General features: G+C 46.6%; 1 protein-coding gene across 1 annotated transcript in view; it reads right to left on the reverse strand.

Annotated features, from left to right (window-relative positions):
• Positions 1-265: 265 nt before the first annotated feature.
• LOC133359467 (uncharacterized) overlaps positions 266-17806 on the reverse strand; it is a 36238-nt gene continuing 18697 nt past the window's right edge. Inside the window, exons 8-10 of the mRNA XM_061577884.1 lie at positions 14797-15096; positions 1284-1589; positions 266-276 (exon numbers count right to left, since the gene is read on the reverse strand). Of these exons, the coding sequence (XP_061433868.1) occupies positions 266-276; positions 1284-1589; positions 14797-15096 (617 nt within the window). The remainder of the gene's footprint in view (positions 277-1283; positions 1590-14796; positions 15097-17806) is intronic.

Raw genomic sequence — 17806 nt, forward strand, 5'->3', positions numbered from 1 at the left:
CCCACCCTCCCCACCCACGAGCTCCTGCACACCAGGAGAGGTAGTCAACATCTCCTAGCCACCATGGTGTCAGGGTCGGGATCGAACCCACGACCTCCTGCACACCAGGCGAGGTAGTCAACATCTACCTAACCACTATGGTGTCAGGGTCGGGGTCAAACCCACGACCTCCTGCACACCAGGCGAGGTAGTCAACATCTACCTAACCACTATGGTGTCAGGGTCGGGGTCAAACCTCTGACCTCCTGCACACCAGGCGAGGCAGTCAACATCTACCTAGCCACAATGGTGTCAGGGTCGGGGTCAAACCCACGACCTCCTGCACACCAGGCGAGGTAGTCAACATCTACCTAGCCACAATGGTGTCAGGGTCGGGGTTGAACCCACGACCTCCTGCATACCACGCGAGGTAGTCAACATCTACCTAGCCACCATTGCGTCAGGGTCGGGATCGAACCCACGACCTCCTGCATACCAGGCGAGGTAGTCAACATCTACCTAGCCACCATGGTGTCAGGGTCGGGGTTGAACCCACGACCTCCTGCATACCAGGCGAGGTAGTCAACATCTACCTAGCCACCATGGCCTCAGGGTCGGGATCCAACCTCTGACCTCCCGCATACCAGGCGAGGTAGTCAACATCTACCTAGCCACCATGGTGTCAGGGTCGGGGTTGAACCCACGACCTCCTGCACACCAGGCGAGGTAGTCAAACATCTACCTAGCCACCACGGCCTCAGGGTCGGGGTCAAACCCACGACCTCCTGCATACCAGGCGAGGTAGTCAACATCTACCTAGCCACCATGGTATCAGGGTCGGGGTCAAACCCACGACCTCCTGCATACCACGCGAGGTAGTCAACATCTACCTAGCCACCATGGTATCAGGGTCGGGGTCAAACCCACGACCTCCTGCATACCACGCGAGGTAGTCAACATCTACCTAGCCACCATGGTATCAGGGTCGGGGTCAAACCCACGACCTCCTGCATACCACGCGAGGTAGTCAACATCTACCTAGCCACCATTGCGTCAGGGTCGGGATCGAACCCACGACCTCTTGCACACCAGACGAGGTCCCCAACATCTCCTAGCCACCACGCTTGTCTTACCAACGTTCATAATCTTAGTTTTGTCGGTTAAAGTAACGTAGGTAAAAATTGAAATTAAAATTTATAAAAAAAATAAAAAAATCACGACGTTTCGGAGGCAACACAAGTCTCCGTCATCAGGTGGGACCGTCACAGCCAGATTTGCTGCATCAAGTGAAATGTAGAACTTACCGAGGTTGTCCAGCCACACGCACAACTGCTGAGGGTAGTGGTCTTGCACGGCCCTCAGAGCCACCAGCAGCTTCTGGTAGCCCGCCTCCCCGTCGATGAAATGGTCGAGGATGTAGGCGGCGCACTCGTCCTTGCTCTCCATGTTCTTGGCCGTGATGTAGAACGAGCGCTGGGCGTACCACTTGCTGTCGATCTCGTCAAGCAGCAGCGAGGGGTCCAGGGCGATCCACGCCTTGAGTTCGTCCTTGTTGCCCTGGACGGCCGCCTCCGTCTCCTCCTCCACCACCACGATGTGGGCTTCGTTCGCTGTGGCACAGAAAGAAAATTGACGTTAAACAAGTGTTACCCGTAAAAACAAAGTGTTTCACTCTAAAACCTTTGTATGCGTGGCGGCTAGAGTCCTCTCGTCCTCTGGCTTTGAGATGGCTGCCACCTGTGGGTCAGATGATTGCATGGCAGCATTAAGCAATTGGTAATTAAATATTATATTTTTGTTTTAAAAAGTGTAAAATTTTGGAAAATGTTTTCACTAACATTAATTGTCACGTACAACGAGTCTGTGTGGAAAATGTCAACTCGATTGGATCACGGGAAGTGGGTTAAAAAACGACCGAAAGATTTGCACGGTCCTAAGCAAGCAAGCAAGTGAACTTAATAAAAGTATAACCAGTAAAAACAAAGTTTTTCACTATAAATCCTTTATATGCGTGGCGGCTAGAGTCCTCTCGTCCTCTGGCTTGAGATGGCTGCCACCTATGGGTCAGATGATTGCATGGCAGAATTAAGCAATTGGTAATTAAATATGATATTTTTGTCCTAAAAAGAGTAAAATTTTGGAAAAAAATTTTCACGAACATTAATTGTCACGCACAACGAGTCTGTGTGGAAAATGTCAGCTCGATTGGATCACGGGAAGTGGGTTAAAAAACGACCGAAAGATTTGCACGGTCTTAAGCAAGCAAGCAAGCGAACTTAATATAAAGGATTTAAAAAATCGTGGATGTAAACTCTGTGGTTCTTTCGGTAAAGTCACGTATAAGGATAAAATAATAAATTAAATACTAGCATACTACGACGTTTCGATTGCAACACAAGCAATCGTCATCAGGTATAAAAGAAATAGCAACAAAAATCTAACCAGAAAGCTATAGACAGACATATAAGCAGACAGGTTCGATTTTGTTGCTATTTCTTTTATACCTGATGATGATTGCTTGTGTTGCAATCGAAACGTCGTAGTATGCTATTATTTAATTTATTATTTTATCTTTATACGTGACTTTACCGAAAGAACCAAAGAATAATTCCTGCAGTCACGAAAGCTTCAAAATAAAGATTAAATACTAGCACACGCCAAAGTTTTGATTGTAACACAAGCAATCGTCATCAGGTATAATGAAATAGAAACACAAATCTAGTAATACTTAGACATGTAATGTAATACAACAGAGAGTCGGATAACATAACAGTCAACGCCCTACCTGGTTGATTACGTTCTTCCTGAGAATGCAAAATTTGAGAGATAAAACACAGAACCAGAGACATATAGACAGACATATAAGCGGAGACAGATATCACAGAGATACATAGAGACACATACATAGGCACACAGAAGAACAGGTCTGTCGGAAAGACAGCGTCTGAATGAGCACCACCAAGCTTGACAGCGTATATACTTAATATATACTTAAAATACGCTGCCAAGCTTGGTGGTGTTCAGAAGAACAGGGCTGTCGGAAAGACAGCGTCTGAATGAGCACCACCAAGCTTGGCAGCGTATATACTTAAATATATACTTAAAAATACGCTGCCAAGCTTGGTGGTGTTCAGAAGAACAGGGCTGTCGGAAAGACAGCGTCTGAATGAGCACCACCAAGCTTGGCAGCGTATATACTTAAATATATACTTAAAAATACGCTGCCAAGCTTGGTGGTGTTCAGAAGAACAGGGCTGTCGGAAAGACAGCGTCTGAATGAGCACCACCAAGCTTGGCAGCGTATATACTTAAATATATACTTAAAAATACGCTGCCAAGCTTGGTGGTGTTCAGAAGAACAGGGCTGTCGGAAAGACAGCGTCTGAATGAAACACCACCAAGCTTGGCAGCGTATATACTTAAATATATACTTAAATATACGCTGCCAAGCTTGGTGTTGTTCAGAAGAACAGGTCTGTTGGAAAGACAGCGTCTGAATGAGCACCACCAAGCTTGGCAGCGTATATACTTAAATATATACTTAAAAATACGCTGCCAAGCTTGGTGGTGTTCAGAAGAACAGGGCTGTCGGAAAGACAGCGTCTGAATGAGCACCACCAAGCTTGACAGCGTATATACTTAAATATATACTTAAAAATACGCTGCCAAGCTTGGTGGTGTTCAGAAGAACAGGGCTGTCGGAAAGACAGCGTCTGAATGAGCACCACCAAGCTTGACAGCGTATATACTTAAATATATACTTAAAAATACGCTGCCAAGCTTGGTGGTGTTCAGAAGAACAGGGCTGTCGGAAAGACAGCGTCTGAATGAGCACCACCAAGCTTGGCGGCGTATATACTTAAATATATACTTAAAAATACGCTGCCAAGCTTGGTGGTGTTCAGAAGAACAGGGCTGTCGGAAAGACAGCGTCTGAATGAGCACCACCAAGCTTGGCAGCGTATATACTTAAATATATACTTAAAAATACGCTGCCAAGCTTGGTGGTGTTCAGAAGAACAGGGCTGTCGGAAAGACAGCGTCTGAATGAGCACCACCAAGCTTGGCAGCGTATATACTTAAATATATACTTAAAAATATGCTGCCAAGCTTGGTGGTGTTCAGAAGAACAGGGCTGTCGGAAAGACAGCGTCTGAATGAAACACCACCAAGCTTGGCAGCGTATATACTTAAATATATACTTAAATATACGCTGCCAAGCTTGGTGTTGTTCAGAAGAACAGGTCGGTCGGAAAGACAGCGTCTGAATGAGCACCACCAAGCTTGGCAGCGTATATACTTAAATATATACTTAAAAATACGCTGCCAAGCTTGGTGGTGTTCAGAAGAACAGGGCTGTCGGAAAGACAGCGTCTGAATGAGCACCACCAAGCTTGACAGCGTATATACTTAAATATATACTTAAAAATACGCTGCCAAGCTTGGTGGTGTTCAGAAGAACAGGGCTGTCGGAAAGACAGCGTCTGAATGAGCACCACCATGCTTGGCAGCGTATATACTTAAATATATACTTAAAAATACGCTGCCAAGCTTGGTGGTGTTCAGAAGAGCAGGGCTGTCAGAAAGACAGCGTCTGAATGAGCACCACCAAGCTTGGCAGCGTATATACTTAAATATATACTTAAAAATACGCTGCCAAGCTTGGTGGTGTTCAGAAGAACAGGGCTGTCGGAAAGACAGCGTCTGAATGAGCACCACCAAGCTTGGCAGCGTATATACTTAAATATATACTTAAAAATACGCTGCCAAGCTTGGTGGTGTTCAGAAGAACAGTGCTGTCGGAAAGACAGCGTCTGAATGAGCACCACCAAGCTTGGCAGCGTATATACTTAAATATATACTTAAAAATACGCTGCCAAGCTTGGTGGTGTTCAGAAGAACAGGGCTGTCGGAAAAACAGCGTCTGAATGAGCACCACCAAGCTTGGCAGCGTATATACTTAAATATATACTTAAAAATACGCTGCCAAGCTTGGTGGTGTTCAGAAGAACAGGGCTGTCGGAAAGACAGCGTCTGAATGAGCACCACCAAGCTTGGCAGCGTATATACTTAAAGATATACTTAAAAATACGCTGCCAAGCTTAGTGGTTTTCAGAAGAACAGGGCTGTCGGAAAGACAGCGTCTGAATGAGCACCACCAAGCTTGACAGCGTATATACTTAAATATATACTTAAATATACGCTGCCAAGCTTGGTGGTGTTCAGAAGAACAGGGCTGTCGGAAAGACAGCGTCTGAATGAGCACCACCAAGCTTGGCAGCGTATATACTTAAATATATACTTAAAAATACGCTGCCAAGCTTGGTGGTGTTCAGAAGAACAGGGCTGTCGGAAAGACAGCGTCTGAATGAGCACCACCAAGCTTGGCAGCGTATATACTTAAATATATACTTAAAAATACGCTGCCAAGCTTGGTGGTGTTCAGAAGAACAGGGCTGTCGGAAAGACAGCGTCTGAATGAGCACCACCAAGCTTGGCAGCGTATATACTTAAATATATACTTAAAATACGCTGCCAAGCTTGGTGGTGTTCAGAAGAACAGGGCTGTCGGAAAGACAGCGTCTGAATGAGCACCACCAGGCTTGGCAGCGTATATACTTAAATATATACTTAAATATACGCTGCCAAGCTTGGTGGTGTTCAGAAGAACAGGTCTGTCGGAAAGACAGCGTCCGAATGAGCACCACCAAGCTTGGCAGCGTATATACTTAAATATATACTTAAAATACGCTGCCAAGCTTGGTGGTGTTCAGAAGAACAGGGCTGTCGGAAAGACAGCGTCTGAATGAGCACCACCAGCTTGGCAGCGTATATACTTAAATATATACTTAAAAATACGCTGCCAAGCTTGGTGGTGTTCAGAAGAACAGGGCTGTCGGAAAGACAGCGTCTGAATGAGCACCACCAAGCTTGGCAGCGTATATACTTAAATATATACTTAAAAATACGCTGCCAAGCTTGGTGGTGTTCAGAAGAACAGGGCTGTCGGAAAGACAGCGTCTGAATGAGCACCACCAAGCTTGGCAGCGTATATACTTAAATATATACTTAAAATATACGCTGCCAAGCTTGGTGGTGTTCAGAAGAACAGGGCTGTCGGAAAGACAGCGTCTGAATGAGCACCACCAAGCTTGGCAGCGTATATACTTAAATATATACTTAAAAATACGCTGCCAAGCTTGGTGGTGTTCAGAAGAACAGGGCTGTCGGAAAGACAGCGTCTGAATGAGCACCACCAAGCTTGGCAGCGTATATACTTAAATATATACTTAAATATACGCTGCCAAGCTTGGTGGTGTTCAGAAGAACAGGGCTGTCGGAAAGACAGCGTCTGAATGAAACACCACCAAGCTTGGCAGCGTATATACTTAAATATATACTTAAATATACGCTGCCAAGCTTGGTGGTGTTCAGAAGAACAGGTCTGTCGGAAAGACAGCGTCTGAATGAGCACCACCAAGCTTGGCAGCGTATATACTTAAATATATACTTAAAAATACGCTGCCAAGCTTGGTGGTGTTCAGAAGAACAGGGCTGTCGGAAAGACAGCGTCTGAATGAGCACCACCAAGCTTGGCAGCGTATATACTTAAATATATACTTAAATATACGCTGCCAAGCTTGGTGGTGTTCAGAAGAACAGGGCTGTCGGAAAGACAGCGTCTGAATGAGCACCACCAAGCTTGGCAGCGTATATACTTAAATATATACTTAAATATACGCTGCCAAGCTTGGTGGTGTTCAGAAGAACAGGGCTGTCGGAAAGACAGCGTCTGAATGAGCACCACCAAGCTTGGCAGCGTATATACTTAAATATATACTTAAAATATACGCTGCCAAGCTTGGTGGTGTTCAGAAGAACAGGGCTGTCGGAAAGACAGCGTCTGAATGAGCACCACCAAGCTTGGCAGCGTATATACTTAAATATACTTAAAAATACGCTGCCAAGCTTGGTGGTGTTCAGAAGAACAGGGCTGTCGGAAAGACAGCGTCTGAATGAGCACCACCAAGCTTGGCAGCGTATATACTTAAATATATACTTAAAATACGCTGCCAAGCTTGGTGGTGTTCAGAAGAACAGGGCTGTCGGAAAGACAGCGTCTGAATGAGCACCACCAAGCTTGGCAGCGTATATACTTAAATATATACTTAAAAATACGCTGCCAAGCTTGGTGGTGTTCAGAAGAACAGGGCTGTCGGAAAGACAGCGTCTGAATGAGCACCACCAAGCTTGGCAGCGTATATACTTAAATATATACTTAAATATACGCTGCCAAGCTTGGTGGTGTTCAGAAGAACAGGGCTGTCGGAAAGACAGCGTCTGAATGAGCACCACCAAGCTTGGCAGCGTATATACTTAAATATATACTTAAATATACGCTGCCAAGCTTGGTGGTGTTCAGAAGAACAGGGCTGTCGGAAAGACAGCGTCTGAATGAGCACCACCAAGCTTGGCAGCGTATATACTTAAATATATACTTAAATATACGCTGCCAAGCTTGGTGGTGTTCAGAAGAACAGGTCTGTCGGAAAGACAGCGTCTGAATGAGCACCACCAAGCTTGGCAGCGTATATACTTAAATATATACTTAAATATACGCTGCCAAGCTTGGTGGTGTTCAGAAGAACAGGGCTGTCGGAAAGACAGCGTCTGAATGAGCACCACCAAGCTTGGCAGCGTATATACTTAAATATATACTTAAATATACGCTGCCAAGCTTGGTGGTGTTCAGAAGAACAGGGCTGTCGGAAAGACAGCGTCTGAATGAGCACCACCAAGCTTGGCAGCGTATATACTTAAATATATACTTAAATATACGCTGCCAAGCTTGGTGGTGTTCAGAAGAACAGGGCTGTCGGAAAGACAGCGTCTGAATGAGCACCACCAAGCTTGGCAGCGTATATACTTAAATATATACTTAAATTATACGCTGCCAAGCTTGGTGGTGTTCAGAAGAACAGGGCTGTCGGAAAGACAGCGTCTGAATGAGCACCACCAAGCTTGGCAGCGTATATACTTAAATATATACTTAAATATACGCTGCCAAGCTTGGTGGTGTTCAGAAGAACAGGGCTGTCGGAAAGACAGCGTCTGAATGAGCACCACCAAGCTTGGCAGCGTATATACTTAAATATATACTTAAAATACGCTGCCAAGCTTGGTGGTGTTCAGAAGAACAGGGCTGTCGGAAAGACAGCGTCTGAATGAGCACCACCAAGCTTGGCAGCGTATATACTTAAATATATACTTAAATATACGCTGCCAAGCTTGGTGGTGTTCAGAAGAACAGGGCTGTCGGAAAGACAGCGTCTGAATGAGCACCACCAAGCTTGGCAGCGTATATACTTAAATATATACTTAAATATACGCTGCCAAGCTTGGTGGTGTTCAGAAGAACAGGGCTGTCGGAAAGACAGCGTCTGAATGAGCACCACCAAGCTTGGCAGCGTATATACTTAAATATATACTTAAATATACGCTGCCAAGCTTGGTGGTGTTCAGAAGAACAGGGCTGTCGGAAAGACAGCGTCTGAATGAGCACCACCAAGCTTGGCAGCGTATATACTTAAATATATACTTAAATATACGCTGCCAAGCTTGGTGGTGTTCAGAAGAACAGGTCTGTCGGAAAGACAGCGTCTGAATGAGCACCACCAAGCTTGGCAGCGTATATACTTAAATATATACTTAAATATACGCTGCCAAGCTTGGTGGTGTTCAGAAGAACAGGGCTGTCGGAAAGACAGCGTCTGAATGAGCACCACCAAGCTTGGCAGCGTATATACTTAAATATATACTTAAATATACGCTGCCAAGCTTGGTGGTGTTCAGAAGAACAGGGCTGTCGGAAAGACAGCGTCTGAATGAGCACCACCAAGCTTGGCAGCGTATATACTTAAATATATACTTAAATATACGCTGCCAAGCTTGGTGGTGTTCAGAAGAACAGGGCTGTCGGAAAGACAGCGTCTGAATGAGCACCACCAAGCTTGGCAGCGTATATACTTAAATATATACTTAAATATACGCTGCCAAGCTTGGTGGTGTTCAGAAGAACAGGTCTGTCGGAAAGACAGCGTCTGAATGAGCACCACCAAGCTTGGCAGCGTATATACTTAAATATATACTTAAATATACGCTGCCAAGCTTGGTGGTGTTCAGAAGAACAGGTCTGTCGGAAAGACAGCGTCTGAATGAGCACCACCAAGCTTGGCAGCGTATATACTTAAATATATACTTAAATATACGCTGCCAAGCTTGGTGGTGTTCAGAAGAACAGGGCTGTCGGAAAGACAGCGTCTGAATGAGCACCACCAAGCTTGGCAGCGTATATACTTAAATATATACTTAAATATACGCTGCCAAGCTTGGTGGTGTTCAGAAGAACAGGGCTGTCGGAAAGACAGCGTCTGAATGAGCACCACCAAGCTTGGCAGCGTATATACTTAAATATATACTTAAATATACGCTGCCAAGCTTGGTGGTGTTCAGAAGAACAGGTCTGTCGGAAAGACAGCGTCTGAATGAGCACCACCAAGCTTGGCAGCGTATATACTTAAATATATACTTAAATATACGCTGCCAAGCTTGGTGGTGTTCAGAAGAACAGGTCTGTCGGAAAGACAGCGTCTGAATGAGCACCACCAAGCTTGGCAGCGTATATACTTAAATATATACTTAAATATACGCTGCCAAGCTTGGTGGTGTTCAGAAGAACAGGTCTGTCGGAAAGACAGCGTCTGAATGAGCACCACCAAGCTTGGCAGCGTATATACTTAAATATATACTTAAATATACGCTGCCAAGCTTGGTGGTGTTCAGAAGAACAGGTCTGTCGGAAAGACAGCGTCTGAATGAGCACCACCAAGCTTGGCAGCGTATATACTTAAATATATACTTAAATATACGCTGCCAAGCTTGGTGGTGTTCAGAAGAACAGGTCTGTCGGAAAGACAGCGTCTGAATGAGCACCACCAAGCTTGGCAGCGTATATACTTAAATATATACTTAAATATACGCTGCCAAGCTTGGTGGTGTTCAGAAGAACAGGTCTGTCGGAAAGACAGCGTCTGAATGAGCACCACCAAGCTTGGCAGCGTATATACTTAAATATATACTTAAATATACGCTGCCAAGCTTGGTGGTGTTCAGAAGAACAGGTCTGTCGGAAAGACAGCGTCTGAATGAGCACCACCAAGCTTGGCAGCGTATATACTTAAATATATACTTAAATATACGCTGCCAAGCTTGGTGGTGTTCAGAAGAACAGGTCTGTCGGAAAGACAGCGTCTGAATGAGCACCACCAAGCTTGGCAGCGTATATACTTAAATATATACTTAAATATACGCTGCCAAGCTTGGTGGTGTTCAGAAGAACAGGTCTGTCGGAAAGACAGCGTCTGAATGAGCACCACCAAGCTTGGCAGCGTATATACTTAAATATATACTTAAATATACGCTGCCAAGCTTGGTGGTGTTCAGAAGAACAGGTCTGTCGGAAAGACAGCGTCTGAATGAGCACCACCAAGCTTGGCAGCGTATATACTTAAATATATACTTAAATATACGCTGCCAAGCTTGGTGGTGTTCAGAAGAACAGGTCTGTCGGAAAGACAGCGTCTGAATGAGCACCACCAAGCTTGGCAGCGTATATACTTAAATATATACTTAAATATACGCTGCCAAGCTTGGTGGTGTTCAGAAGAACAGGTCTGTCGGAAAGACAGCGTCTGAATGAGCACCACCAAGCTTGGCAGCGTATATACTTAAATATATACTTAAATATACGCTGCCAAGCTTGGTGGTGTTCAGAAGAACAGGTCTGTCGGAAAGACAGCGTCTGAATGAGCACCACCAAGCTTGGCAGCGTATATACTTAAATATATACTTAAATATACGCTGCCAAGCTTGGTGGTGTTCAGAAGAACAGGTCTGTCGGAAAGACAGCGTCTGAATGAGCACCACCAAGCTTGGCAGCGTATATACTTAAATATATACTTAAATATACGCTGCCAAGCTTGGTGGTGTTCAGAAGAACAGGTCTGTCGGAAAGACAGCGTCTGAATGAGCACCACCAAGCTTGGCAGCGTATATACTTAAATATATACTTAAATATACGCTGCCAAGCTTGGTGGTGTTCAGAAGAACAGGTCTGTCGGAAAGACAGCGTCTGAATGAGCACCACCAAGCTTGGCAGCGTATATACTTAAATATATACTTAAATATACGCTGCCAAGCTTGGTGGTGTTCAGAAGAACAGGTCTGTCGGAAAGACAGCGTCTGAATGAGCACCACCAAGCTTGGCAGCGTATATACTTAAATATATACTTAAATATACGCTGCCAAGCTTGGTGGTGTTCAGAAGAACAGGTCTGTCGGAAAGACAGCGTCTGAATGAGCACCACCAAGCTTGGCAGCGTATATACTTAAATATATACTTAAATATACGCTGCCAAGCTTGGTGGTGTTCAGAAGAACAGGTCTGTCGGAAAGACAGCGTCTGAATGAGCACCACCAAGCTTGGCAGCGTATATACTTAAATATATACTTAAATATACGCTGCCAAGCTTGGTGGTGTTCAGAAGAACAGGTCTGTCGGAAAGACAGCGTCTGAATGAGCACCACCAAGCTTGGCAGCGTATATACTTAAATATATACTTAAATATACGCTGCCAAGCTTGGTGGTGTTCAGAAGAACAGGTCTGTCGGAAAGACAGCGTCTGAATGAGCACCACCAAGCTTGGCAGCGTATATACTTAAATATATACTTAAATATACGCTGCCAAGCTTGGTGGTGTTCAGAAGAACAGGTCTGTCGGAAAGACAGCGTCTGAATGAGCACCACCAAGCTTGGCAGCGTATATACTTAAATATATACTTAAATATACGCTGCCAAGCTTGGTGGTGTTCAGAAGAACAGGGCTGTCGGAAAGACAGCGTCTGAATGAGCACCACCAAGCTTGGCAGCGTATATACTTAAATATATACTTAAATATACGCTGCCAAGCTTGGTGGTGTTCAGAAGAACAGGTCTGTCGGAAAGACAGCGTCTGAATGAGCACCACCAAGCTTGGCAGCGTATATACTTAAATATATACTTAAATATACGCTGCCAAGCTTGGTGGTGTTCAGAAGAACAGGGCTGTCGGAAAGACAGCGTCTGAATGAGCACCACCAAGCTTGGCAGCGTATATACTTAAATATATACTTAAATATACGCTGCCAAGCTTGGTGGTGTTCAGAAGAACAGGTCTGTCGGAAAGACAGCGTCTGAATGAGCACCACCAAGCTTGGCAGCGTATATACTTAAATATATACTTAAATATACGCTGCCAAGCTTGGTGGTGTTCAGAAGAACAGGGCTGTCGGAAAGACAGCGTCTGAATGAGCACCACCAAGCTTGGCAGCGTATATACTTAAATATATACTTAAATATACGCTGCCAAGCTTGGTGGTGTTCAGAAGAACAGGTCTGTCGGAAAGACAGCGTCTGAATGAGCACCACCAAGCTTGGCAGCGTATATACTTAAATATATACTTAAATATACGCTGCCAAGCTTGGTGGTGTTCAGAAGAACAGGTCTGTCGGAAAGACAGCGTCTGAATGAGCACCACCAAGCTTGGCAGCGTATATACTTAAATATATACTTAAATATACGCTGCCAAGCTTGGTGGTGTTCAGAAGAACAGGGCTGTCGGAAAGACAGCGTCTGAATGAGCACCACCAAGCTTGGCAGCGTATATACTTAAATATATACTTAAATATACGCTGCCAAGCTTGGTGGTGTTCAGAAGAACAGGGCTGTCGGAAAGACAGCGTCTGAATGAGCACCACCAAGCTTGGCAGCGTATATACTTAAATATATACTTAAATATACGCTGCCAAGCTTGGTGGTGTTCAGAAGAACAGGGCTGTCGGAAAGACAGCGTCTGAATGAGCACCACCAAGCTTGGCAGCGTATATACTTAAATATATACTTAAAATACGCTGCCAAGCTTGGTGGTGTTCAGAAGAACAGGGCTGTCGGAAAGACAGCGTCTGAATGAGCACCACCAAGCTTGGCAGCGTATATACGTAAATATATACTTAAATATACGCTGCCAAGCTTGGTGTTGTTCAGAAGAACAGGTCTGTCGGAAAGACAGCGTCTGAATGAGCACCACCAAGCTTGGCAGCGTATATACTTAAATATATACTTAAATATACGCTGCCAAGCTTGGTGTTGTTCAGAAGAACAGGTCTGTCGGAAAGACAGCGTCTGAATGAGCACCACCAAGCTTGGCAGCGTATATACTTAAATATATACTTAAATATACGCTGCCAAGCTTAGTGGTGTTCAGAAGAACAGGGCTGTCGGAAAGACAGCGTCTGAATGAACACCACCAAGCTTGGCAGCGTATATACTGAAATATATACTTAAATATACGCTGCCAAGCTTGGTGTTGTTCAGAAGAACAGGGCTGTCGGAAAGACAGCGTCTGAATGAGCACCACCAAGCTTGGCAGCGTATATACTTAAATATATACTTAAAAATACGCTGCCAAGCTTGGTGTTGTTCAGAAGAACAGGGCTGTCGGAAAGACAGCGTCTGAATGAGCACCACCAAGCTTGGCAGCGTATATACTTAAATATATACTTAAATATACGCTGCCAAGCTTGGTGGTGTTCAGAAGAACAGGTCTGTCGGAAAGACAGCGTCTGAATGAGCACCACCAGGCTTGGCAGCGTATATACTTAAATATATACTTAAATATATGCTGCCAAGCTTGGTGTTGTTCAGAAGAACAGGGCTGTCGGAAAGACAGCATCTGAATGAACACCACCAAGCTTGGCAGCGTATATACTTAAATATATACTTAAATATACGCTGCCAAGCTTGGTGTTGTTCAGAAGAACAGGGCTGTCGGAAAGACAGCGTCTGAATGAGCACCACCAAGCTTGGCAGCGTATATACTTAAATATCTACTTAAATATACGCTGCCAAGCTTGGTGGTGTTCAGAAGAACAGGTCTGTCGGAAAGACAGCGTCTGAATGAGCACCACCAGGCTTGGCAGCGTATATACTTAAATATATACTTAAATATACGCTGCCAAGCTTGGTGTTGTTCAGAAGAACAGGGCTGTCGGAAAGACAGCGTCTGAATGAACACCACCAAGCTTGGCAGCGTATATACTTAAATATATACTTAAATATACGCTGCCAAGCTTGGTGGTGTTCAGAAGAACAGGTCTGTCGGAAAGACAGCGTCTGAATGAGCACCACCAGGCTTGGCAGCGTATATACTTAAATATATACTTAAATATACGCTGCCAAGCTTGGTGTTGTTCAGAAGAACAGGGCTGTCGGAAAGACAGCGTCTGAATGAGCACCACCAAGCTTGGCAGCGTATATTTAAGTATATATTTAAGTATATACGCTGCCAAACCTGGTGGTGCTCATTCAGACGCTGTCTTCCCGACAGACCTGTTCTTCACCTGAGGACGGCTGCTTGCGTTGTGGCCGAATGTTTTCTTTTTATTATTTTATAATGTTTTATTATTTATTATTTTATTACGTTTTATTTTTATTATTTATAATGTTTCATTTTTATTATTTTATTATGTTTTATTTGTATTATTTTATAATGTTTTATTTTTATTATTTTATTATGTTTTATTTTAATTGTTTTATTTTTATTATTTTATTATTTCCCTTCTACGTGACTTTACCGAAAGAACCAAGAGAATGGACCGTTGGCAACGCGCGCGTTTAGTGCAACTCGCCGGCTTATATGCCGCGGTCACAGCCGTTGTACCCAGAGTCTCAAGCCAAACGTTGACCTCCGGATAGCTGCTCCTGAGGTCTTGCAGCGTGCACAGGAGCTGATGGCATTTCTTCTCCTCTCCGTCGATGAAGTGGTCGAGCAGGAAACCCGCACGCTCCAGTTCGCAGGAAATGCTCCGGGCTCTGGAGAGAATCTCCGCGGAGAGGAGTTGCTTCTTTTCCAGCTCTCTGAGCAGAGGCGACGAGTCCTTGCCGAGCCAACGCTTCAACTCGGGTTTCTTGCCTCGGATCACGTGAAGAGCGTTGCCAGGAACAACCACGATGCGGTTATCTGCGTGAAGAAAACCACCACAAGTCGTTTTAGTTTGACGCTTTGAAGGCGGCACTCACCGTCCACAATCTTCTCCTGCCTTGTCATCTCACTCTACTCCCCTCCACGCACTCTCCTACCTCTCCCATCTCATCTCACTCTACTCCCCTCCACGCACTCTCCTGCCTCTCCCCTCTCATCTCACTCTACTCCCCTCCACGCACTCTCCTGCCTCTCCCCTCTCATCTCACTCTACTCCCCTCCACGCACTCTCCTGCCTCTCCCCTCTCATCTCACTCTACTCCCCTCCACGCACTCTCCTGCCTCTCCCCTCTCATCTCACTCTACTCCCCTCCACGCACTCTCCTGCCTCTCCCCTCTCATCTCACTCCACTCCCCTCCACGCACTCTCCTGCCTCTCCCCTCTCATCTCACTCCACTCCCCTCCACGCACTCTCCTGCCTCTCCCCTCTCATCTCACTCCACTCCCCTCCACGCGCTCTCCTGCCTCTCCCCTCTCATCTCACTCTACTCCCCTCCACGCACTCTCCTGCCTCTCCACTCTCATCTCACTCTACTCCCCTCCACGCACTCTCCTACCTCTCCCCTCTCATCTCACTCTACTCCCCTCCATTCACTCTCCTACCTCTCCCCTCTCATCTCACTCTACTCCCCTCCACTCACTCTCCTACCTCTCCCCTCTCGTCTCACTCCACTCCCCTCCACTCACTCTCCTGCCTCTCATCTCACTCTACTCCCCTCCATTCACTCTCCTACCTCTCCCCTCTCATCTCTCTCTACTCCCCTCCACGCACTCTCCTACCTCTCCCCTCTCATCTCACTCCACTCCCCTCCACTCACCAGAGGTGTGGACTCGAGTCATGTGACTTGGACTCGAGTCAGACTCGAGTCATGAATTTGATGACTTCAGACTCGACTTGGACTTGCATAACAATGACTTTGTCCCACCTCTGCCACTCACTCTCCTACCTCTCCCCTCTCATCTCACTCTACTCCCCTCCACTCACTCTCCTACCTCTCCCCTCTCATCTCACTCTACTCCCCTCCACGCACTCTCCTACCTCTCCCCTCTCATCTCACTCCACTCCCCTCCACGCACTCTCCTACCTCTCCCCTCTCATCTCACTGTACTCCCCTCCACGCACTCTCCTACCTCTCCTCTCTCATCTCACTCCACTCCCCTCCACGCACTCTCCTGCCTCTCCCCTCTCATCTCACTCCACTCCCCTCCACTCACTCTCCTACCTCTCCCCTCTCATCTCACTCCACTCCCCTCCACGCACTCTCCTACCTCTCCCCTCTCATCTCACTCTACTCCCCTCCATTCACTCTCCTGCCTCTCCCCTCTCATCTCACTCTACTCCCCTCCACGCACTCTCCTACCTCTCCCCTCTCATCTCACTCTACTCCCCTCCACGCACTCTCCTGCCTCTCCCCTCTAATCTCACTCTACTCCCCTCCACGCACTCTCCTGCCTCTCCCCTCTCATCTCCCTCCACTCCCCTCCACGCACTCTCCTACCTCTCCCATCTCACTCCACTCCCCTCCACGCACTCTCCTGCCTCTCCCCTCTCATCTCACTCCACTCCCCTCCACGCACTCTCCTGCCTCTCCCCTCTCATCTCACTCCACTCCCCTCCACGCACTCTCCTACCTCTCCCCTCTCATCTCACTCCACTCACCTCCACGCACTCTCCTACCTCTCCCCTCTCATCTCACTCCACTCCCCTCCACGCACTCTCCTGCCTCTCCCCTCTCATCTCACTCCACTCCCCTCCACGCACTCTCCTGCCTCTCCCCTCTCATCTCACTCTACTCCCCTCCACGCACTCTCCTACCTCTCCCCTCTCATCTCACTCCACTCCCCTCCACGCACTCTCCTACCTCTCCCCTCTCATCTCACTCCACTCCCCTCCACGCGCTCTCCTGCCTCTCCCCTCTCATCTCACTCTACTCCCCTCCACTCACTCTCCGACCTCTCCCCTCTCATCTCACTCCACTCCCCTCCACGCACTCTCCTAACTCTCCCCTCTCATCTCACTCCACTCCCCTCCACGCACTCTCCTACCTCTCCCCTCCCATCTCACTCTACTCCCCTCCATTCACTCTCCTACCTCTCCCCTCTCATCTCATTCTACTCCCCTCCACGCACTCTCCTGTCTCTCTCCTCTCATCTCACTCCACTCCCCTCCACGCACTCTCCTACCTCTCCCCTCTCATCTCACTCTACTCCCCTCCACTCACTCTCCTACCTCTCCCCTCTCATCTCACTCCACTCCCCTCCACTCATTCTCCTACCTCTCCCCTCTCATCTCACTCTACTCCCCTCCACGCACTCTCCTACCTCTCCCCTCTCATCTCACTCTACTCCCCTCCACGCACTCTCCTGCCTCTCCCCTCTCATCTCACTCTACTCCACTCACTCTCCTGCCTCTCCCCTGTCATCTTACTCCACTCCCCTCCACGCACTCTCCTACCTCCCCCCTCTCATCTATTAAAACTATTTTTATACCAGGTAAGGTCCCATTGAGCTGTACAGTTCTGTTTCAGAAGCGACCCTTCTATCACAAATGATAGCACCTCAACGAGGTGGCACAGGCAATGTCCATGCTCTTATGGAAGAACATTCCACGTTGTACATCGTTTAGTTATGAGTAGCAACTTTACAGTCCTTTTCCACAACACATATTGGAGACCCCTCTCCATAACT

Source organism: Lethenteron reissneri, chromosome 65 (assembly GCF_015708825.2).
Source record: "Lethenteron reissneri isolate LAM-NWPU_2019-01 chromosome 65, ASM1570882v1, whole genome shotgun sequence".
NCBI lineage: Eukaryota > Metazoa > Chordata > Hyperoartia > Petromyzontiformes > Petromyzontidae > Lethenteron > Lethenteron reissneri.